Below are 25957 nucleotides of genomic sequence, written 5' to 3'. Positions count from 1 at the left end.
GTGCGTGTGTGTATGTATTAGGGTTAGGCGATTTAGGTCAAGTTAGTGTAAGCTGTAATAAGGCGTAATGTATATTATGATTGTAGAAACGAAAGTTTGGTAAATCTAAGGGGAGTCAATAAATTGTTCTATATTCTATTCTAATAATGTTTATTATGAACCGAGAATAGATATTATTAGTTAAATATAGAGCTCAATATAATAAGACATTCTGTTCGTGAATATTTAAAATATGTTCTGTTCTTAAAAATTTAGAAAATTGTAAAATGATAATAAAACACTTTTATTCTAAATATTTATACTAAAAAAATTTTTTTACTTTGAGATATTAAGTAACAAATAAAATGAAATTTTATGTTGATAGTTTATCTGTTGGACGCTTAAATATATATGTATGATATGACGTGCACAATAAAGGCGATATCTACAATGCAATCGAAAATATGTCACCGGCCGATGCATCACTTTCGTTCTGTCGAATCTGCGACTATACTTGACGTTAAGTGCACTTCGCTGAAATATGGAGATAGCTGGACGGAAAATATGAGAAGCGACCGTGTTCGTTCGAATTTATACAGCGCGAAATTAGTGTGCGGACAAATCCCACTACTCGAATCTTTCGATATTTCCACATATCTAAAGCGATTTGCTTACCAGTTGTGTTCTTTTGGCAAATCACTCCATTAAAGTCCCAAAAAATTATTTATAATTTGTAACGCTATAAATAATAATTTTTTTCCCCCCGAATTGTCTCAACACTTTAATTCCACACGTTGGAACCGCGTTTCATTTACGACCGCCGCGTCGCGGACACGTCGGCAGCTATAATTAAAAATTATCATTCTCGCGAAGTATTTTGGCGTCCAGATTTAATCACAGGCGCAATTAAACGTTCCGAGAGGTAATACGTGTCGTGATTTTAATTAAAACGTCACACTTGCCGAATGGCGGAAGATATCGCGCGTAGATTTCGCTCGGGATTACGTTTCCTCCAGAACAATTACGTATCCGCATTTCGCTATCGTTATGTCGAGTTAAACGGTCTTTATCGACGACGCTCGTATCAGTCAAAAATCATATTGGTTCGCGCAAAAATATGCAAAAAAATGTCAAATTTATCGCGCAATGTAAAGATACATTTCATGCATCGACATGGCGTGCCGATAAGCAATTAATCGAACCATTTCCGAACGAACATTGTACTCCTATTGACGGAAATCAGCGCCATATTCTGTCGGGAGACCGAAGTCTTCGCTAAATGGTACGTGTATTAATATAAATTATGTAAAACTCGCAAAAAGATAAATTTCAGCTTATCGCTGAAAATAGAATTCTCCTGAATTTTTATTTATACATATTCTCAGATATGTAGAGAAGGTACAAAGATATGAAGAAAGTGGATCGTATTAAGGGATTTTATGTTCCCTTGTATTCTTTAGAAGATTAATTCTAAAATCGTGATAAACAAGTTTCTCTCTTTATCTCGATTTCTACATCGCGCAGAAAAGCAACGGTTCTCACTGCATTTTTATATATATGTACATCGTAAGCACGAGGGTTTAATCGGGTTACAGTAATTGATTTCGCCAAGTAAGGCGAGCTGTTTCGCTAGGAATCTCCGCGCGCCAAATGGTCGAGGGTTGTGCGTACCATCGGAGAATATGCCGAGGGTTGCAACGAAAAGGGTTAAATTGCAAATCCACAACAGAGATCAGTTTACAAACGAGTCTGTTGCACTTGCAACAGTGCGATCAGGTGAGTGTGCACCCTGAATATTCAGTACATCTCTTCCCATCATCGACACGGATACATCTGTCGCAAGGAGTATAATAAGTACAAATTTATTATCATAAAAATGAGAAAAAAGGTTGTAATCAAAATTTTTGAATGAAAAAAGTTAAAAAATATAAATCTAAAATTGGATTAACAAATTTTGTGTGATTTATAGTTAGGCCATCTATCTTATGGACCCCAGAAATCTTGTACCCTGCGATTGCTGAATCTTTTAATTACGTTAGGCCGAGCACATGCGCGCAAACGGCAACGCGACTTTGCCTGGCGAATTGCAATTTCCATGGGGCTTCTGCTTATTCGATCCACTGGATTTATATATGGTTACTTGATTGAATTATAACCGGTGATGTGCCGCCACCGGCGGCCACCGCCGCGGCCGTCGCCGAGGGCGGTACATATCCTGCCGGGGAGTCGTAACAAATTGGCCCCTTTCTCTCGTCGGGTTTCAAGGACGCTCGCGAGGGGTACTTTAATCCCGCGATAGAAACGAGCTCGTGTATCCGGCAATCGGTATACATCGCGTTGTAAATACGGCGTGTAATACTGTGATGAACTGGTTTTGCGCAAGCGACGTAAAAAATATACATATTGCGAAGGACTCTAATTATCGCGTTTTAATCTTTCTCTGTATAAATTATAATAATTACCGCGTTTTAATCTTGCTCTGTATAAATTATAATAATTTAATGAGGAATACATAAAATATTGATCTAAATTACGATATGATAAAAGTACAAAGCTATATAATTTCCCTCATAAAAAATAAATATCATTAATAATAATGCAATTTTAAATCACATCTTTAATTAAATTAAATTTAAATTTATAGGTTTTCAAACATTAGACTTATTATAATTAATTATCGTTACATTATTTATTGTTATATATTATTTTCTAGCTTTCATTGCTTTTACGGAAGTTTATATAAATAAATCTTAGTTAGCCCGGTTTCTATATTCATGCGAATTTCCATTGGAATCTATACTTCGAATTTTATATAAATAAATTTAAAAAACAACTAAAAAAAACATTGATTAAAGATGTCTGTATTACGCTCTCCCGAATTTCACATAGCAAAATTAATAAAATAAAATTATAAGAAGTTAGAAGTTGCAAATCGTTTATCGATCATTAATTTTGGTTAATAAATTATGTACTGTCTTATACTCACAATAAGTACATTTGATATCCGAGGTAATCACGTGAAATAATTTAGTAAAAGAAAATTTAAATTAGATTGCGTTAGTTAATTAACGCAGTAATAATATAAAATAATCAAGATGGAAAATTAGAATACATGAGACAGAAAACGAGACGAGATGAGATGAGAAGAAAGGTCGCAGATTGTAATGAATGCCATGAGTAATTGGTAGAATGTGTGGAATATGTGACTTAGGGAAACTAAAATTAACGCGGTGGATAGCAACTTGGCTCGGTAGCTGCATTAGCATATTATCTACATATGTGCAAGTGTGTGTAGTTGAAAATATCCTCTCTTATTATTAATCTCTGTTCATAATTATTTAACGGCCTTGTCGCTTTTCATGAATAAGTAAAAAAAATGTTACTTGCTCGCGCTTATGCATGTTTGCTAATTTCAGAATTAAATTTATCGATTTAAACTAAAAACGTTCTGACATTTTTTAATAAAAATATGTGTTCCCGAATTATTAATCCTTATACATTATATCTATAATCCTTAATTATTCCTAACGAAGAATTCTCTGATTAATTATGCACGTTTCGTTTGAAGAACGTGATCTCGTGAATCATGAACTTAATCGTCGATCTTTTATGCCTTTATTTGAGAATGCACAGTGCAACCCGTAAATCGATCTCCAGATAACATTACGGCGAAAATATTCAATGGCCCTGCGATTTTTAATGTTCAGCGTTAAGAAGACCATTTGCAAAAAAAAAAAATAGAACTCGATATGATAATAAATCTAGCGTGATTTTTTTCCAGATTTTGGAGGTCCTAAATTAAGGAAATAGACACGTAAAATTACGTTATCAGAAAGCATATGAAGATATATTAGTAGAACGCAGAATAGTGATAAAAATTTTTCAATAGATTCTTTTACTTCTCATTTAATTTAATTCTTCTAGGATGCACTTTAAGATAAAAAAACAGTCTTACTTTCTTTCTCACAGTGTATAACGTAATATATTTTTATAAAAATTAATCACTTGGAATTTTTAAATAATGATAGTAAAGTTTCGGATCCAGATAATAAAGGATAAAGACATATATTGTACGCTGGCAAGTTTAGGATTAAAATAGCAGGATAACGGCAGAGGATCCAGTGTATGTATATCGATTGAAAGTGGCGCGATTACATACAGAGAGTTTGAGTTATCGGCAGCTCGCGATCGCATCGCTACACGGTTATCGCGACGCGCATATACATATATACATCGCGCGACGCGAACGCACAACAAACAATATGCGCTTTATGCAACCGGCTGTAATTGGAAAAATATGGTTGTAGAAACGGAGCGCGCGTTTTACCTGTTCGTGCGAATTGAATTGAAAAATCTGATGCGGATTTCGCTCTGTTTGTTCACGTAATGCGGTTCGCGGGATAATTTTGCAAGTGCAACAAAAAAAAGCTGCTCGTGAAAGAATAATAGGAGCTAGTAGTAGTATAATGTAACAATAATCTGTCACAAGAAGATAATGAGTTCAATGTTTGGAAATTTACAAAAATTCAAATTACACGACGTGATTTAAAATTGTGATATTATTAATACACCTGATATTTTTCTCATGAGAGAAAATGGCTACGCTTTTATTCTGGTGATAGAATATATAAATTAATAATTTAAAAAATTATAAAAAATTATTAATTTATGTATTCTTTTAAAAATAATATAGTATTATTCTACTAAATTCAGAAAGAGAGAGATAATATTTTTTAATAATAATTAGCAGCTAGTAATGGAATGATACTTTTTAATAATAATTAGCAGTTGGCAATTTTGTCTTATCCGACAAGTTGCAGACCCGGTGTAATTATTAAAAGACAGTGGAAGGCAGTAATTATAGTTATCTTGGGGATCTCTTTATCTATACCCGGACCGGGGTCTGGTAAAAGATTGCGTTGCCGTTAATCGGGATTAAGGGTAGGAGATTAAGGGAAACCCCGGATTTTCGATGCGGATGTTACAGGTTCCATGAACGACCGACGAGCCCGCTGCTCGATGGTCCGTTAATCCAAAATGAAACCATAATATCGTTAAAGTTGTTTGCGCAAGTGAAGCTCAAATAATTCAACGGGGCAAGTTCTTTTGTTCTTTTTTGGTGTCAAAAATATTTCACTTTTTATTATTACTTTTTTTTATGCTCCTGTCGTATTTGCTCGTTGATACGCTCACAATATTAATCTTTAAGTTATTTTTAGTAACATATAGTCACAAATGGGATCTGCAGGAATCCCTACAAGTTTATTTTGTTTTCTCTAAAAGTAATGTAAGATGTGTAAGTTTTATAGTACATAATAAATAAAACACATAACTGATATCTCGCATTACTAGAAAATACGTAACAAGAATAGCGCTTGGGGTCCAGGCAGACCCCGTGCAGTTAAATATTAAAGCAAATTCTGTTATCAAATTGGAAAATCCTATATTTAAGTCAAATTGTAATAGTAAATAAAAATAGCAAACGATAAAAATAATAGATAATATAATATTAAATAAATTAAAAATTTATTAATTCAGTCTGTTTTAATCATTAATCTAAAAAATTTCAGCAATTAAATTGCTTTAATAATATCTAGATTTAATTTTCATCCTATCACTTTTACAAATATATCAAATAAATGATCAAAATTCGCGAGAATCGCGAATCCATGAAGATTCAGACTTTATCTTTTGCGTCACTCATTGCAATGATGATTGGATTTAAAAAACGCGAAATTGATTTCGCCCTCTGTCAATTCTGCGTTTACGGGAACGCATAACGCAATCGAATCATGAATAATGAAAATTTAATTGCAATCAGGACGAGTGCGGGAACTCCGAAGCGATCTCGGAGAAGCGAGGAGTCATCGATCTACGAATGCCTCGTCGTTTTGCGGTATCCGCGAAAAAGTTATTGCTGTTGAAGCTATTGAAGAACGTGAGCTGACTGGAATTGCACGGCGGGAGAGTTTCCCCTCAAAGTTTTGCCGGAAAAGGCGTCGTCTTAGCAACCACTCGGTAGTCGTACATAAATGGCTACACGCTTTCCAGATACTTCGTAAAGTGTATATACATATACGGGAGCCCTATCTATTAGTAGTCAGCGAAACTCCGTATAAATCGGGCAATAATAAACGAGAGAACCGCATTTCTCGCGGAATTGGCATTTGCCTGTTATCTGTATTCATCGTATATATACATTTCGTCGGCCTTCTGTTTTATCTAATAATGCGGTTGCTTTTACCGTACCTGCACAACAAACGAGTTGCAATACAGCGCATACCACATATTACATATTTACCTCAAATTCATAATTAAACATCTCTACCGGTTCATTTTAATAACGTTAAAATAATAAGAGGGATGGCTGCGTGGGCAACAAGAGCAATTACTATCATTGTAATGAAATGCAACGAGCAACAGAATGCGAATATTTTAATAAAATTAATTAATATTAAATAACGTCCTTCCCTCTTTTTCTCACTGATAAAATAATCAAATATTATTATAAATGTCGGAGAAAAATAAAAAAAAAGGAGAAGAAGAAATGGTAGCAGACAATTATGGGGGGTCTTCCTGAATTTCCTATATTATTATGATTTAATTATATCTCGTAGCCGATTCTGATATTCAACGGATTTCAATGTAATAATTTCTGTATGAAATTATTTTCGCGTATGCATTGAAGCGTGCGACTCGCAGTCATATTTTCGCAGAAATTTCGCAACAAAAGCAAGGGGGTAAGTCGCGTTCGTAAAGGCTGTACACTTAATGAACGTAATTGGAGCAGGTTGCCCACCTGCGTTGCGGTTTTCTTCGCATATATATATATATATATGCGAAGAAATATATTTATATATATACACACGTCACCATCCTAAAGATATTTTACTTTCCACGTAATGATCTCGCTCGTCTCCTCGTCCTCGTCGATTCGCCCCATATTTTACACTCCTACAATATTTCAGAGTTTAATTAATCAAAGACAAAACTTTCAAAAATCTTGCGAGAGATAAGTACCGTTTCCTTGCCATTATTACTTTTTCTAAATTAATAATTTTTAAATTACTTTCTCAAACATGAAGCCTAAAAGATTATACTTTTTTTCCTACTGAGAAATAATAGTTAATTTTGTCTTTTAAGGCAGCACTTCACGCTAGCGGAAAATTTATACATGTCTACAGTTAAAAGATGTTTTCAAAAGCTCAATGAACCTGATCAAACAGATTAGTAAGTGACACGACTACGAATGAATGTAACAGAAATAATAAAGCTGATAAAAACTCGATCCCATTCAGTTCAACGACTATTGTTCTGCGGGCGATATTCACGGCTGCGTACACAAAAATATTGTGTGTGCGACACGGTTAAAATACGTTCGCCACATAATTGCAGCACAACACAATGATGATGTTCTACATTATTACCCGTGGATCGTGTGGAGAGATTTAATGCGGCGAAAGTAATTAGATCGAGTGCTTTTCGCGAAGAAACAGGAAACTACGGTTTATTTCTTCTAACTGTCCGGACGGGATCACGACAGAATATCCTACAAGTTTCGTCGCAGCGCGCTCTTCTAAGAGGATAGGTTCTCTCGCGCGGCCCCTTCCCTTCTCGGATGATGTCCCCAAAAATAAATGGGTAATTGGATTCCGCCGTAAGATACCGGAATAGGAAGCTGATGGAGTATCGGAGGAGCCGAAGGTTCTCCCCCACCTTCTGTACCCGCGACACTTCACTTTCCATCCTGCCAGTCACCTGCCATTAATTCCTAAATCAATCCTTTCGCGCCAATAAAGTTCCGCATCCCTTAAAAATGCGGCAGCCTCTCGGCGCATCGGAAATCTCGCGCGTCATTGCACTGAAAAGTGCGTTGACCAACGATAACATCGCGGAATTGGCGCGCGAGTGGAAACTAACGTGTAAGACGATCTATCAGTTGCATAAATTATAGAGAAGAATCGCGGTTATGAGTAGCGGAAAATGATAAAAATACACTAAAAAAAAAAAGTTACATTTGAGAAAATATTTTTTCACATAGTACCAATGGCCTTATTTACTTATATATAATAAGGCCATTGGTACTATGTGAAAAAATATTTTCTCAAATCTAACTATTTTTTTTTTCAGTGTAGCAGTTATGAATGCGATGTAAAACGGTTTCTCAAATAGAAACGTCCGTATTAACTGACTCATTTTTTATTTCATGAAATATCTAACGCGTTATAAAATTAATATAGATTCCGAGTACACCCCATTTCTTTTTGCATCTCGAATTAATCTCGATAAATGGGTTATTGTTGTAAATCATAAGAGAATATAGAAGGAAGACGTATGTGTATGTGTCGCATACATACACTTATTTTTAAATATGCAACCGCATTCAGTATTGACCGAAAGAAAAACACCTGCGACGCGGTCAACTTCCTCATTTCCTCCGTTTACCATCGCTCATCTTGTACATCAAGATAACGTATACGTAACACGCGCTACACGGAGGAACTTGAGAGGCGCAAAAAGGCGTCTTTCGCGACGCCAAGTTGAGGAGCGACGACGAGAACGACCGTGTAACGGCAGTTACGCGGAAAAAGCGGTCGGTGCATCTGCGCAGAAACATTTCTCTTAGCTTATATATACGCGTCTTTCATCTCTTTATGCACAGGTGGACCGCGAAGTGCAAGCAGCGGGAGGAGGAAGCGAGGGAGGTGCGGAAGGATGGGGAAAAACTCTCGAGAAGTCGCGGAGAAAAACGCGAAAGAAAATGCGAATCGTCCGCTCGACATAACCGGGGAAATGCTTCCCGATCTCTCGCGCGTTTCTACCTCGCTGCTTGCCTTTGACAAGTACTAATACGAATTTCGTCGGCTCCCCCTCATCCTGTCCCGCGCCCCTCTCGCCCCTCTCGCCCCTCTCGCTCCCCCCTCGTAGTCTGCTTTAACGCGATATATCATTGTCGAATATTTTCTCGCCGAAGCGCAAGCAAATTCGATGAAGGACAGAGGCGTAGCGACGGATTGCAGGATCGTGGGCAAAGTAGAACCATGAATTTTTCTCTTGGAGAGAAGATAAAATTGGAAATGAAAGGAAGATAAATGTGAATATACATACTTTCCAATTTAAAAGGTTTAGATAATTCATGCGTATAAAATTTAATCCCATTCGTATTAAAAATGTCTGACCTATTAATCTAAAAAAATATCACAAGGATGAATTCACACGAATTTGGTGGTAATCCAATTTTGCCGCACTTCGCTGCGCCATTGGCGAAATGAGAACTCGACCGTGAGAGACCGCGGGGGAGGATCCATATAAAATTCAGGTATTCCGAAAGCCGTCGATTTGACGATAAAACAAAAAAAAGAGGCCTCTCTGTCGGGGGAGACATTACGCGACTTTTCATGTCGTACGCGTGATCGATCGTGTTTGCATTACCGTGGTATGCGGTCGATTTTGCAAGATTTATTGCTGTTTCGTTTGATAGGTGAAGCTATATTTCGCAGCTTCGACCGCGCGAAGAAAATAAGGGAGGGCCATTCTCGCTATACGATGTGCACAAATTTCACTACGAAATTGCCGTTACGTGAATGAAATTGCTGTTAACGATCGCGGTTATGCCAAACCCGAGTGTTAATTGAGGGTTTTGCGGCGCAAGTCAAGCATGCCCATAATTTATTATGTTTGCATCGAGAATACGAAGCGGTATTTACGACAAATCTTATGAACTGTAGTTCTGAACTCCCGCATTCTATCCGATTGATATCATCGCATACAGAAACGTAGAATCTGAAGCAATAATTAATTAACAGCTTTATATATACACCTATATAATATGTATGCTTATATGCTTTGCTCGTATCTGCTGAATACGGTAGTCTCTTTTTCCGGTATAAAAATAAGTTTACTTCGACGTTAAAAGGTTTTACTCATTCGCCGCGTTCGGAATGTTTATTCAGGGATTATGTACTATATTTACGGGGGCTATATTTACGGGGAAGAAATCTTTCTTTCTCGTGAGGTGGAATATCCGGTCGCCAGCCAACACCTACATCTGTCTGCAGGTTGTTTAATTATTCTCGACATTACTCTGAAGCAAGAAAGGCAGCGAAAGAGAGAGAAGCAGGGTTGAACTGATTGTGAGCTGAGCATAGTCACCGTAGCCGTAAGGTGTCCGGAACAAATGGCGACGACGTTCTTGAAACTCGTTACAACTTCGAGTTAGCCGGTTAATTTGTTGTTTGCGCTCTGATTCCGAGACATTCTTTCGTTGCACTTTGCGCCGAGGGAAAGGTGAGGAAAGGGGAAGGGCACTTTATGCATACCAAGGTCGAGAATACGTTTTGAACAAAGGTTAATTAATTCACTTTGTTCGTGAAGATTTAAACAGCCGTCGTGTTCGAAAGATGCTCTCGTTCCGGTCTCATTTACCCTTCTCCCCTCCCTACCCGGTATCGACGGGGTAAAAACGGAATGAACGACTTCCGTTCTCGAAGCCGAGTCAGCGCTCCAGATTGCAACACGAATAGTTACATCCGATCCGCACCCCGCGTTCGCCAAATCGATATTTCGCATAAAAAAGCGTGCCCCAGATTTTCATATGTTTTTGCCGGTCAAATGTCGGAGTTCGTGCGAGACCCAGTTACCGTTTTTTTTTCTTTTTTTCTTTTAAATAAATTCCAGAACGAATTCTTTTCTAGCGACTTCGGCGGATCGATGCGATGGAAACGAGGATTAAAGTGGGTATACAGCGAGATATATGATTAAAGACAGCCTTTAAAAATATAAGAAGTAATATAAATTTGTAGCGAATATGAATGTAATTGTTATTTTTATTATAGTCTGAACAATGGATTTAATATAATTTTTAAAAATAAATTTTATACTTGTAATTTTGTTGGTCAAAAATCTATGCCATTGAAAATTTATTTCAAAAAATAATATAAATAATTTAACTTTCTGATCTAATATAAATATAAGTCTCCAAGATTTCGATATAATTAAAAAAATTTTGTAATCCAGAAATAGCTTCAAGCATGTTTCAGCATATCTATTTTGCCGGAAAATCGAAATTCTTATGATGTTAACCACAGATTTATCTCTGTGGTTAACTTGAAATTAAAATTCGCTCGAAGATGCAAATAGTACCGTATCGCGTGCGGTTTGAATACTCCATAAATCTGCCGTATCGCCGTTTTAATGAACACGAGGTAAACGCAGCAGAATAATTTTTCTTCCTTCGAAAGAGCTACCTTGACGACTTTTTCTTAGCTACCTTCAATAATCTGCGACTACATCGCTCGCTCGACTCGATCAATTCGCCCGCTCAACGAATCATATCTTTTCTCGATCGGGGGGCGTTTTCGACGATTTGCTTCCTATCTCAGTTAATCGTATCCGGCGAATTCCGCAAAACGCGAACGACGCGGGTTTCTTCTGCTCGCCGAGGAGAAAGTTTTTAATCTTTCCGTCGGGACCGGGGCCGCCAGAATTACGCGACAGTTATCTCGAAGGTAGAACGTATAGTCCGTCCGTGAGATTATCCCGGGATTAAGGCTCGCAATACGACGAGCCTCGATTACTGCCGTCCATCGGCAGAATGTTTGCTGGTATTATCCGAATTACGCGGGCGCGGAGAATCCTTTTAATTAAATGAAATTCCGCCCGGACGGAAAAATTGTCGATGTGGCGAGGCCACTTTATTCATGTTGAAACGCGTTATTGACCTTGAGACAGCGAAGATATTTCTGACTACTTCGAGTAGTTTGTAAGTTTATGCCGTTGAAACACAGTCCTATATTTTACTTTTTAATGAAATTTTGCTTTAACGCAGAGTTTTTAATAACAGAGATATTACATCTTATAAAAATGCGCGAGACCTCGCGCGCAATAAAATTAGAAGAAACCAATTTAAATTTAAAAGTGGGTCGGAGAGCGATCGCGGTCGCGTGAAGCCTGAGTGAAAGTTTAATTCTAAGGTAATCGATTACCTTAGAGACTTATCGGATAACGCATCTGCATCTCGGTCAACATAGGAAATTATATTTTCCGTGACGTCCCGTTGCGATGCTCGAGCTTTTGCCGTTTCGATCGATTCTCGATTTCGTACTGTTTCAATACATTCGCGGGGTGCAACTTTAGTGGCTTGATTAACACCATAGGTTACCACCCGACGGTTTCATCGGCCTTTTCTGTGTTCTCGCGGCAAGATCGGGACGACGAAGGCCAATAACGGCCGAGTTCGGAAAGTAACGACGATGCTTACGATTATTGCTCCGGCTTTACGGACGATTAATTTTCGTCGACATTTTTAGGAGCAGCGCGGAAAAAAGACCCCGGGCGACTGGCCGGTCTCTCCGCAGCCGACTCTAATCGATCCCGAAACGAGATTTTCAGCGGCGACGCGTGCCTAGCATCGCGAAAGCCACGTCGCGGATACAGAAATAAAAAGTAAAAAAAACGGACGCGTGATCCAATTCTGCGGTAACCCCCGTGCATGTTGAAGAGGGCGAGAAAAACGCCGCGCGACGTGTGTGCCTTGCGCTATTTTCCGCGGGAATTGACAAATGAAGTGTCAAGGGTTTGCCTTTTGTCGCAGTCACGACGTCGAGGTATCAAAATAAAATTAGGAAAATTTCTTGTGAAATATTTACGTCGTTGATACTTATTCTAATTGTCCTTGTGTTGAAGCACTCGATTTCAATGCGAAAATAACTTACAAAAAGCAATTTTAGAATAATGTTGCTGAATTTGGACGGTAAAACGGTCGAGTCTCGCGGCTGTCTATAAATTATTTGAACGCAACATTAGCACAAGTTGCCCGCTCATTATTAAATCATTAAAGTGTTCCACTTTTAGCCGGGAGAGGGTTCCGAGTATGGAGGATGTTTCGTGAAATTAATCACTTAAAAAAATTAAGCGATTATTTCCATTTCTGTCGAATATTATTATCTATCATTAATTCTATTGTTCGAAATTTGATCGAAATTCCGCCTCCAGGAGCGGATTCTCATCGTAACTATGCAACAGACGCGTAATTGACTTGGGAAGACAGTCTGGCGGTCCTCTACGACGCGATGCAGTTGCATCGATAACGATCGCATCGAGACAAATCTCGTCGTCGAGGTGCAAATTTGTTTCGCGATCTGCGTGTGAATGCATCGCTTTAACAATACCGGCATAACGATTTCCGCGGGCTACGAGCCCGCCCGGAGCACTTAAAACCGATCGTCTACGTTTACGCGGATTACATCCGCGAAATTTATTCAAAGATATGGAATACCTTAGCGGTATGGCGCGGAATTATCGTGCTTCTGCCGCCGCTGGCGCGCCCAGGTTCGCAGATTTAACGGAAGCCAGGTACAGACGGTTTATAATTGCGCGATTTGAATAATGCCTATTTTGGCGGTAAACGGAGAAACTCACGTGTTTAATAGTACTAAATAAGAAATTGATGTGCGCCTTCAGAACTTTCACGAGCTTCATCTCATATAATTTCAATTCGTGTAATTATCTACGTTTAAGTACCTATTTCTTGAATTTTTTATGATTCAGTAATATGAGCAAGAAATACATCACGTTATACGTATATATATCTGAATTTTGAAAAGTGATTCTAATCTTTGTTGTCTGTAATTACTCATTTAGGATTTCGATATTGTTCCTGATTTTTTTCTGAACTTGAAATAAAAGCGACAAAATTCCCTACATTTTACCCAACTGTGAGAGGACGTTTGGACAAGTGAGACGATTTTTCGCGCTTACATCGCGATTTCTCTCACCCTTAGTACACGACTTTGACCGTTCCTAAGAGATCTGAAGGAGAGCAGAGAAAGAGCAAAAGAAGGAGAAGAAGTGAAAGAAATGTCCGACTATTTCGTGAACGTGTAATTATTTAAATGGCATGGCCATTAGGAACACGTCCGTGCAATCCTTAGAGACGGAGATCCCGAGATCATATGTGTCGGATATGTTATCTATGTCGCCGCGGCTTTTCTTCTCGCGATTTCCATTTTAATTAATTTCCGTTCCGGTCGCGGAGAAGGTGGATTTCGTCGTGCGCTATACTTAAGATTGTAGCAATTACAAATTGTAGCAAATCTAAACTTTTCGATTAAATGTAAAATTAATTGAACCATTTAAGAAATTATAGATAATCACGATATAATAATAGTAATAATAATAATAGTAGAAATAATAATCAAATATTAATTTAATTATTTAGCCAATTATTAGAGTTAATAATGATAATAGTCATATATATGTGAATATTTAATTATTTCTCATTGAAACAAAAACGAGGCTTTCAAGCATTATTTTGTCTTTTAAGCGTCGTCTACAATGGCAGCAGGAGTATACAGTAAGACGTAAGCAGTAACTTATTGACTAATGGGATTTTTACAATTCAAGAATAATTGACTGTGGTTGGTCAATAGCTTACTGCTTACGTCTTACTGCATACTCCTGCTGCCATTGTAGACGACGCTTAAGGCGGTATTTTTTGGAAAATCTCAAGATAAATCTATCAAAAAGTATTTTAGGATGAACATTTTTTCTGGCCACGATCCTGATCTCTCGCCGCTTTCACCGTGTCGCCAAGCCGTAATTTACGTCGAAATCTACTTACCAAGAGACATACGAGAAAATCGCACGGTGTCCGCTGTTGCTTTTGTATCCAGTTAATCGAAATTAAGATTAATTAATCGGTAAACGTTATCTGAACAGAGTACGAGAGCGTGATAGCTCGCAGCCACGAGCGTGGCTGCATTCTTCCGAATGCACATCTCTCCCGTTTAATTCTCTAAAACGAAATTTCGCGTTGCAACGTCCGATTTAATGCCTCGGTGCAAAACCACCCGAGGCGATGGAGAGTTCGCTTTAATACCGAGATACTAATTTAAAGCGCTGCTATTAAAATACGTAACGCTGTAAGCTTTTTTTTTCAGCGTACGCGAAAAGCCGTCGCGCGATGAAAACTAGATTGAGAAATATGATAAAAGAGAAAAGACCTGTTAATAAGTGGCGCTTCAAAAGCGTAATAAAACGTTTGCGGATTATGTAAAAGAGATTTTTACGATCGCTGATATGTAAAGCGATACGAGACAAAGGCAGAGCGAAAGAAGCAAAATGATGCGCAATGCTGGTGATGACTGATTGTGAGGAATATAAAAATTTATAGAATTGTCGCGTAATATCGATTATTATACTTAATGCTTCTTAGAGTTTACATTCTGTGTTGTATTGTCGATAAATAACAATGATTATTGTTAAGAACATTCTTATTGAATTATTTAAAAAATAATTGACATCGTTGGCGAAAACAGTTAATTTTAAGTGTTTAAAAATTAAATCTTTTATTTTTTGGAATAAAGAAAATATTGCCAATAACGAACCTCATATTTATAAAATATAAGATTAAATGTCCCATGTTTTACGTATTTTACTACTTTTCGAGGGTTTTCCAATACAGTCTGATATCGATTTAGCCCTTTGACTAGCTACGATACGCCGTCGCTTCACGACATCGCGATATGACGGACACGTCGTATGTTATCGATTTTTCTCGCTTGTATGACGTCGCGGTATGACGACCCGCGGAGCTAGAAATTGTGGCATTGTAATAGTTGGCGGGATTTTATTGACTGGATTGTGCCTCCCCGTCATCCGTCGATTTATGTGATCGTATAATCATCGACAACGTCACGATATAATGCCATTCATTCATTAATCATCGTCTTTACACAGCGATTCTCCCAGATTGTCAAACAATTGTCTCATTTTTGACACTTGTATTAAAACAATAAATACACGTTTAAAGCTTTGTGAGACGCTGTAAATTTCGACGTGAATGTAGTTTACATGAGTAGAACTGCACGAATAAATTCTTCAAGTGTCAATAGGTAAATCTGTTAATAATTAAAATATAAATAAATTATATTTAACATTAATTTTTTAATCAATTTTTTGGCAAGATAAAAATAAAAAGTGTACCAAAGTGCACCGAAGTGTCTAGTTTTATGTCGTCTACGCGAAGGATATGTCAGCGATGATAAAATATGCACCACTTTCTTTCTCGGTTGTCAATGACGATAAAATATTAACATTTTCATCGCGTCTAACGATTTCCGTATTATTCTGGGATCTTTTTCACGGAGATATAGGTACGACCTCGTCGAGCAAATCGATCATGGAATTCTCAGTGAACTTCCACACTTTTTACATTAGATTAAATCCCATTCGCGCGCGCGAATGGGATTCTCGTTGTTCCCTATCTGATCGCGAACTCGAAAAATTCGCGCGAAAAATTCACCCCACCAATTCCGAAGGAAAATTACACGATCGAACTTCATGGCAACAATCGTCGCCGGAATATTTTTCGCCGAGTTTTTTTTTCCCGACGAGAGCATTTTCCGAATGGAGAAAATCGACTGGATCGCTGGACAATAACTCATTCGCGTCGCTTATAAAATGAGATTTACCACGGCGACTTTTCGCACCTCCTTAGTTTTCCGCAGCCGACTTCTTAATCTCGTCACCTCGCCCGTTACCCCGTCCACCGACGGCAATCTAATTTTCCGCCCAAAAGGAAAGGGTTTTAATCGCTCGTCGCCTGAATCCCTAACGGTCCCTAACGGTTAACCGAAAGACGCCCAAGTTACTTTTTTTACCGACTGTAATTTGTCAACGTACTTAAGCGGAAGCCGCCTTAATTACTTCTATATATGATCTCTCTTAATTAATTGTTATATACACAGTAAATTTTGTCACCTTTTTTTCAGAAAGTATTAATCTTTATAACTACATATTCTAGTATATTTCTCGTAATTTAATAACAAATATGAAAATAACTAAAACATATTTTACATTTCTAGAACAGAGCAGAGTTTCGCTGAAAATTGAATCTCTTTGTAAACAATATTTTCATCTAGAAAACTTTTCAAGTATCAGAGCCTGGCGAACGAAGTGCGCACGAAAAATGTATAAAATCCGAGTATATATCTTCCTTCTTCAATAATCGATTCCTCTTACACATGTCCCGCGTTCTGTTTTACTTCTGCTGTCCGTGTAATATCAGCTATTTCAATTTTCTTATATTCATAACGCGTACTCGAGATTTTTCCCGTTAGCGAGAAACGCTGCGAAAGCGTACCTGGCACTTTGACGGTTCCCCTTTTCGGTCGGCTTTTATTCGGAGGTATTATAACTTCGTATATGCACCAACGACAATCCGCCTCCGCTTTCCAGATCCGCGCAAACTTCGCGTGTTTGGCGACTCGCGAGTCACCCGGTCAAGATTTGCAATTCCTTCACTTTATCTGCCACCCGACCGCACCACGTCTGCCCGCCGCCGACGCGATGCCTCGGGGGGGGTCGACGGTGTCCGCGACGAATTCTAAATTTCCTCGAAATTGAATGCTACCGCGCGGGGAAGTTCGCCGCGATTCGCAGCTTTCGCGGGAACGTGTAGCCAGCGTTGTAACTTCCGTATATGCAGCATCTGGCTCCGCCAGAGGGGCACATTGTGCGCGCTCGGTTATGGTTGCGCGACGATGTTTAGAACGCCGGAATAACACGCGTCGAAGTTCAACTTAAAGTTATTCGTTGACATCTGTTTTCCTACGTGAACTCGTAAATTCGCGTCTTGGGACGCGATTATAATTTATGCGTAACCACAATCTTATTCGTAAAACTGCATGCGTGCTACATCTTCCGCAAAACACTCGTGAGTATACAAGCGATGGAATCGAAATTAAGGGCTCAGTCACAATGAGAAAAATAAGGAATAAGATAAAGGAATAAGGAATAAGGGAATGTCGCATCTCACTTCAGTACATGTACATTAAAGTGAGATGCAACATGCCTTATTCCTTATTCCTTTATCTTATTCCTTATTTTTCTCATTGTGACTGAGCCTTAATCCTCTTCCAGATCTTTTTAAAACACGACTAATAAAATATTTCGACGGAACTACATTTTTAAAGAACTTCATCGATGTCACAGTTTGGTTTAGATGTACGCCATTAAGATTAATATATTTATACATATATTATGTATAAGTACATTTTCATTTTTTGCCTTGATCAATTATCAATTATTTGTTTAATGAAACAATTATGGAAAAAAGATGCGCGAGTTTAGTTACCTCGAGTTTGCAAGTGCATATCTGATTACATTCCTGAGGGCGAACAACATCGAGTCGAACGATCTCATTTGGGATTCTCTCTCGTTCCCGAGGCAATCGTCTCATCACCACTCCCCTCCGCATTTTCCGGGCGGCGTGTTCCGCGATACGTTTTCGCGCGTCCGCGCCGCGCCGCGCCGCGTCGCGTTGCGACGTAGCGTAATCCGGTCGAAAAGCCGGTTACGCTCGTCCTCATTAACTCGCCTCAACAATGAGCGTGGGTGTCGGCATAGTACGTCCTTTCAACCCCCGTCCACATCCACACCCTTCTCGAAATTCGCAGGGCGCACGCGCGACCTCTCGCTCTCGCTCTCTCTCTTTCTCTTTCGCTTCAACGTCGACGACGACGACGACTACGACGATTACATCGACGACGGGGAACGATGTGTGTGGGGGGGTGGTTCGCGCGTAAAATCGCACCGAGCGGAGGCGCTCAGTCGCGCGGGACACGTCGCGGGGTGCGGTTGCATCATCGTGGTGGTCGGTCACGCGGTAGTACGTGCGTGCGTGCGTGCGTGCGTGCGTGCGAAGCGGGAAAGAGACGACGACCCTATCTGTGCCTTTCGCGCGGGGGTGGATGTGGAGGATGTGCGCGTGCCGATAACGATAAGGCCGTCGCAGGGATGTGCCTAGCGGGGGGCACTCGAGCCCTCCTGCTCCTGGCGCTCGTGCTGTGCCAGCGTGCCGGCCGCGTCGATGGCAAGAATGACAACTGTGAGTACGCACACACACACACACACACACACACACACACACACACACACACACACACACACACACACACACACACACACACACACACACACACACACACACACACACCTCGTGCCCTCTTATATCGATGTAACGTGAGGGAGGATCGTAATGTTGAACGAGGGATGGGGTGCTGAAGCGCGAAAGGCTCAAATGCTTCCACATTTGTATGAGATTTTAGATAAAGCGTGTCTTCTTTAATCTTTGTGAATGTCTGACTCTCGTGCATCGTGTACAAATGTTTCAAAAAACTGTGCTAATGTTCTTAAAATATGTGAAGATGCTTATTACCGTTTTAAAGTTATAATTGTGGATTTTTGCATCAAACTAATTTCGATTCATTTAAAATATCTTTACCAATTGTGCATGGCATCGGTTTAGCTAACTATACTTACGTTTAGTTAAATGTAAATAATAGTACTTACAATAAAATGATCCAATTACGGTCGCCACATGTCGTATTAAATGATAAGATAAATGTTAGAAAACATTAGAGCAGAAAAAGATAAAGTTATCATTGTACGAATATGACGCTGCAATCGGCAGTGAATTATAAAAATGTAAACTGTGGAACATCGGGATGTACACAACTTATCGGCAGTGTATCGGTTGTGTGTACATGTAACTTATCCGCAAGTGATATTTAAAGTGTTCGAGTTAAGATTGCAATCGGCTTGATACTTTAATTTAACTCCAGTCACACTTATCGATGTTATCTCAAAATGCGATTACATGACGAATTACTTTTCGATCAAAACTTTCTATTTTTATCTAACAATAAGATTAAAGCTATAGATGCTATATATCTTCAGAATTTAAGCCGATCTGAGAATATTATAGGCCATAAGCCGCTCCGTATTTCATCAGCTCCTTTAAAATGGCCACGACACAAAAGCGGAATATATCCCTGCGAGACACACACATCGCTAGTACATCCCCCATCCATCGATGTCGTTCACCTCCCGATATCGAGAGGCAAGAATTCGAGATGATATCTGAAAATTTATCATTGCTCTCGATAAGCGCGCGCGGACAACGCGCGTCGCACAATAAAATCGTCTCGTCAGTCTCGTGCCATAAAATCGAACGAGAATTCGCGTCACGGATTATCGGCGCGGCGCGCGCGGTTTCGCGAGGGAGAAGAAGAATAGACGAGGGTCAAGAGATATTCCCGCCGTGTCGGTTCGCTCGGTTTTCGGCACCAACGTATGCTAAAAATACCGGTTTATGGGCAAGTCGTACGACACGTATCAGATTTCCCGACGTTATCGGCGCGCTGCGCGCAAATCATGTCTTGCTCGAATTCCATTACGTTTATCCATATGTAGAGCACTAAGAGGAATATTGGATTTAGCTCGCGCGAGCTATAATAAAACCGAGTTGCATTCCTATTGAGGGAAACTCTTTAGCTTCTTTAGAAACGAATGAAATATTACGTTCGTTTCTCTCAATGAGCAAGTAGCTTGCGAATGAATTATTCGAATGGGAAAGTTTCGTTAAGTCAATTTTTTACAAAGTTGTTTCTCCTTCGTAATCGGGTTAGACGGGTACAACCGGAGTATTATTTTCGTCCGTCAGAGAGGGCGAAGGGAGAAAGGATTTCTCGCGGAATCCCTTTCGGAAACGGTGAATCGACCGTATGAAATATCTTCTACTTTTTTTCCTGTTCATAAGTTTGTACTTCACGAAAAGTCTGGGGTCGAGAGCTCTTTCCGAAAACGTCGATACTCCGGGCGCGGCGACGCGGATTAAGTGCCATTTCTACGACGGCGGGTCGCCGTGTCGCGAATTTTTACGGCCAGGTCGCGACCCCGTGAGTTCGCGTATTCAAAACACGAGTATCGTTTTTTAGTGGGTCCAACATATATGTAATTTCGGGGCTCGCGACGAAGAATTTTTACGATCGACCTATATCCCCCTCGCTCTCGCTCCCGCGATTTCATTAGACGTGAATTTAGTATTGCGTCACGATCGAGATTTCAGCATTTCATAGTCGATAAAACGAACGTTTGATCGAACCAACGTGGACGGCAATCGTGATGTACACGAATTTACGGACGTATCATAAACGCTGAAATATTTGAGAAACACGCTGGAATACCTAATTATTTTGACGTGGACGAATCGTGGATAAATGCCGTATCTCATTTCATAAAACTGCAGCACTTGAAATGACAATCTATCTTTCCACAGACTTTAATTTAACGATTTCGTATAGACAACAGACTATATACACTATTCTTTTCATTAATAACGTTAATATTGTTAATAACGTTAATAAAGACGATATTTAATTCTTGGCACAGAGTCAAATTGCAGTACATTAAAACATTTCTTAAAAGATTAAAAAGAATAAACTATGTCATTATTCAATCGTGGTACCATTATAGCGAAATTATTCAGAAAATCATAGCGTTAAAAAAAAGAAAGAAGAGAAATTATTGAATCATCTATGTACATTTCAGTCGTATCACTACTGAATTTTCTTCGACAGTATGATGAATCATGTTGACAGTTTAAAGAGGTTCACTTATATCCCTTAATTTTTTAAATTAAGAGATATAAGTAAAAAATAAGTTTTAGCTTTTGCTACCTCTATTAAACTATAATATCTATTTTTCACTCTTATTTTTAAAATTAATTTTCAATTATGTTTTATCTCACTTCACACAGAAACGTGCGTATATGCGTGTGTGTGATGTGTAAATGTATGTGGATGTCCGCAGCGTATTGAGCTCGGGTCCGTGGGTTTGCTAAGCCCAAATGACTGTGCGGATCAGTCATCCCTGCGAGAAAGGTGCGACAGGGGTTAGAACGTACCGGTCACGGCCTCCCCCAGGTAAACTTTTAAGAGCGTTCGCGTTATATGTGCGTTGATAGTATTGTTCTCGGGTTTTCTCTTCCGGCGGATAAAATTGCAAGGAAAACTCGCAAAATGCTTGCGCGCTCTCGTGACAAAACCGTCGCGGAACACACGATGCTTCTTTTTTCGCGCCAACGCGAACGAAAATTGAAGAGAAAACACTTGCTGTAAGATGGGTTTAAATTTATTCGACCAGAAAGAGGGAGTAACTTTGCGTCGCGCGACACACACACACACACACATGCAGGCTGTAAATTACCGTTTCGACGAAAGAATAAAAATCCAAAGACAATACGTATTGATAACACGTAAATTTAAGTGTTAGATCTCTTGATTCGCGTCAATCAAAAGTCATTCAGAGATAATTTTCTTACTTCTCGCGCTTTCCGAAATACAGTTAGAAAATTAAGGTTCACGTCTAATAAAACATTTTTCCCAGATTTCGCGTAAATTGACAGCGTCCCCGTTCAAGCTGAAAGCTCACGTTAATTTTCATCGAGGGTATATGTCACGAGAGGCAAGGTTATGACAATTTCAAACGACGATAGAGAGACGCAGCATCCGATGACGTGGAATTTATCGGGCATAAGTAAAAATTTGCATTCGCTTCGTTCGTGGAAGAAAATATATGGTGGCCCGGCACGACCGTAAAAATGGCGATGCGACCCTCCGTCACGAGGGAGAGATACAGATAATATCGCGCGCGCTCTCGGCGTATTCGCGCGAGAAAACTTTCGCGATGTGCCGAAGCTCCTTCCAAGTGCTCGGAGCAAAGTGCTCGGAACTTAATATGATAGCGCTCGGTTGGCGCTCAGACGAGCCGTGGTGCGCTCGAAGAGAGTAATATTGATCGACGGAACGGGCTTACATCGTGCCAGAAGGGAGAGAGAGAGAGAAAGACGGAAAGAGAGAGGGAGCGAGAGAGAAAGGAAACCAGGGCGAGAGAGGAGGCGGAGAGGGCGCGCACCGGGTACAAGAGGGAGGGTCGCGTTGGATGGTGGCATACGAGAAGGGGTGGGTTGCCAGAGGGTCGTAGGGCCGACGCGCACCATCGTGACCAAAGGGTCTCCTTCCCTCTCGACGTCATTCGTCTCTCTCTCTCTCTCTCTCTCTCTCTCTCTCTCTCTCTCTCTCTCTCTCTCTCTCTCTCTCTCTCTCTCTCTCTCTCTCTCTCTCTCTCTCTCTCTCTCTCTCTCTCTCTCTTTCTCCCTCCCTCCCTCCCTCCTTTCACTCACTTTCTCTCTTTCTCTCGCACTCTCTGTCTTCTTCTCTTCCTCCCTCGCATTCTCTTTCGCTTGCTTTCTCTCTCTTTCCTACACCTTCCCGTTTCGCTTCCCTGTCCCGCGGTTGCTCGCGTAAGCCCGCTCGCCCCCTCGCCCGTGGTCTGGCTCGTTTCGTACGCGACTTCACGTAAAATTCGAAACTTCGTGGTGACATTACACGGCGCGGATCCATCGAACAACGGATCGATATTTGCAACGCGAACGGGCGCATTCCCAAATAACCGCTCTTCCTCGATCGTATGATGAGCGTTTATCGGCGTTTATCGGGAAATATAGCGATGTTAAAAAAAAAATTACGCTGAAGTTTACGCGAACGCTTATAAAGTACCTGCGCGATATTAATTTCACGTGTACGACAAATTTAATGAGTTTAAACGATGCATAAATCCAATAATGAATTATAAGTAAAATTATTATAGAAACGGGAGCACTCTGTATTAAAGTTTTTACTGTACATCAAACCACCACCGCGGGACAAAGTTAGATTGCGGGGGGTAACTTTAACTGCAAAGTGAGTAAAAATTGCAGTATCGTTTAATATCGAGGAAAGTTGATTGTTAGTTTCGTTCTATTCTCTGAAAAATTTCTGCTACTTGCCGTTTAACTTTTTGCGCGTTATTAATTATCTTTAGAACAGTTTTTCAGTTTGATATAAATGTATATCTGCTGCAATTTAATCTCATCTTATGTCAATGTCTTTTCAATGACGGATTCTTCGACTTTTTGAGTCGACCTTTTCTCAGCAAATATTTGAAAGGAGATTTAATTGCGAAGATATTTAACATCAGGAGATTAAACTCATCTCAACGAATTAAGTTTCAAGGGTGCACATAGACAATCTTCCTTTCTTTGTCAATTTCAAGTCGAAATTGAATTTCTGCGTGTGCACTTCTTATTCCTTTTCTCAGAAAGAACGGAGAGTAATTATATTTATTATGCAGGCTGATTCTTGAGCGTTCTTCAACAAACGATCTGCGTCAAAAGTTTCCTTAAATCGTCAGAGAGATAAATTTCGTCTTATTATTAATCTGTTCCTACCTTTGTCTCAATCATTTATTTACACACGTCCTAAATCTGAATCATTCCATGTGATTTGCGGTGCGGACGCGACGGTAGTAGTTCGTCTATTCGGATGGCAGGCATCCGCGCAGGCAAGTGAAACTAGCGGAAGGAAGTCAGACCGTTTGACAATTGCGAGATGCAGCGCGCATATGTGGCATTCCGACGACGCTGATCGTCGCTTCGCCATATCTTATTTACACCGGAGTCGTGACCGCCGGCGGAAAAAGCGCGTTTTTATCTTCACGGGGAATCTTCGTGAGAGACTCGCCCCGAAAATGTTCTTCTTGCTTCGGATGCGAACGGTCCATCGGCAGCTGCGAGGAGCGAGGACGCGCGCAGTGCGGAAAACTATCTTTCGTCGCGAGACGAGCGGAAACTTTTCAATCGAGTTTCTTGTATGAAACGACGACGCCGCGTCTTCACTCACCCCCTCGCGTAGCGGCTTCGTTACGAGCTTTTTATTTTCGTCCCTTCGTTCCTGCGGCTCGTCCAGCCGGAACGAATCGGCGGCACCGAAGAAATCTCGATCGCGGTGAAGCTCAACCGAGTCGAACAGATATCTCCTCACGCTTTTCTGAGCGCGGAATGCCTTGCGCAAATTGTTCCGCCTTTACAAATTGTTAAAATTACAGTTATAATACATCAGCTATAATACATCTAACATGTTTGGGATATATGTTACTTAAAGAATACACGTGAATTCTGTCCATGTATTTTTGGAATTCGGAGGGCGTGAATTCTAAATAATTATTTTTAATAAAAATGAAAAATTATTTACATCTAAAAAATTTATTTTAGCGGACCAGCATAAAAAATAATTCGGAATTTTATGTAAGCGTTTATTTAAGGGATTTCTGTACAAATATTCATCTCAAATGGAATCATAATATAAGACGGAGGAAGCGGAAATTGCGACCTCGGAATAATTCGCGAAGCATCGAGAGTAATTTTATTGAATTACTCACTGGAAGTAATCAAAACTGATTGTTTCTAAATTGGAATATAACATCGGATAACTACAGTTAATTAATTACATCGACAAATAACTTTCCTTGGAATATATAGGTGTAATCAAGCTAAAGCAGTAATAAAACTGTAAAAAATGGCAATCAAGCAATGCATATTCTATGTTGCTTGATGAATAAATAAAATAGTATAGAAAAATAATATAATTTCACGGATTCTGACACTTAAATGCGACACATTCACAATGCACAACATTCAATAAATATACCTAAAAAATAAGATGAACAGAGGTCTCACCAAGGAAATCTCGATTCCAAGTGATTCGACATTACTGTAAAGCAATTGACAAATTAATCCTTCGGCGATGTTACATCGCTATCGGGGCGTACACTGTAAATCCAAGTGTGTTATTTTTACACGTATAAACGTCTAAAAATAACACATTTGACTGAAGCTCGTTTTACATGTTTTGTTGCGTGTAAAATTAATACGTATTAAATTAAAAGTTAATACGTTTATCTGTGTTAAATGACATGATTTAAACTGGCAAGAAATGTGTAAGAAGAGTTTCAGTTAAAATAACATACTTGGATTTGCAGCGCAGTACTTTTCTATGTGCACGTTTAATCGCATTAATAAATTAAAAGTTAATACGTTCAATCGTGTTAAATAACGTGATTTAAAAGTAAGAAATGTGTAATAAGAGTTAAAATAACACACTTGGAAGGGAATTTGCAGCGTATAAAATTTCTTGTATAAAATATCGCGAAGTGCGAAGATGAGACCAATTCTTCTATAATTACAATCTAATTTCTCTAAATGTAACTGAAAATTTAAGGAAATTCTATCTCATCGCGATGAACGAACGCGGTAGAT

General features: G+C 39.5%; 2 protein-coding genes across 5 annotated transcripts in view; one reads left to right on the top strand and one right to left on the bottom strand.

Annotated features, from left to right (window-relative positions):
- Window positions 1-25957, bottom strand: part of LOC139774779 (uncharacterized) — a 211392-nt gene that overhangs the window by 82011 nt on the left and 103424 nt on the right. The gene's annotated exons all lie outside the window — the stretch shown is intronic.
- The window catches only part of LOC139774778 (uncharacterized), a 171484-nt gene that overhangs the window by 66048 nt on the left and 79479 nt on the right, over window positions 1-25957 (top strand). Inside the window, exon 1 of one of the 2 annotated variants that reach the window (XM_071710240.1) lies at window positions 18599-18868. The exons of the other annotated variant lie outside the window; for it this stretch is intronic. Coding sequence (XP_071566341.1) covers window positions 18778-18868 — 91 coding nt within the window. The 5' untranslated portion in view covers window positions 18599-18777. Of the gene's footprint in view, window positions 1-18598; window positions 18869-25957 lie in introns of those variants that run through there. 2 annotated transcript variants of the gene reach the window in all.

Source organism: Temnothorax nylanderi, unplaced genomic scaffold (genome assembly GCF_030848795.1).
Source record: "Temnothorax nylanderi isolate EJ_2023f unplaced genomic scaffold, tnyl_v1.0 TNYL_tig0087_pilon, whole genome shotgun sequence".
NCBI lineage: Eukaryota > Metazoa > Arthropoda > Insecta > Hymenoptera > Formicidae > Temnothorax > Temnothorax nylanderi.
This window is presented reverse-complemented; position numbering and strand designations above follow the sequence as displayed.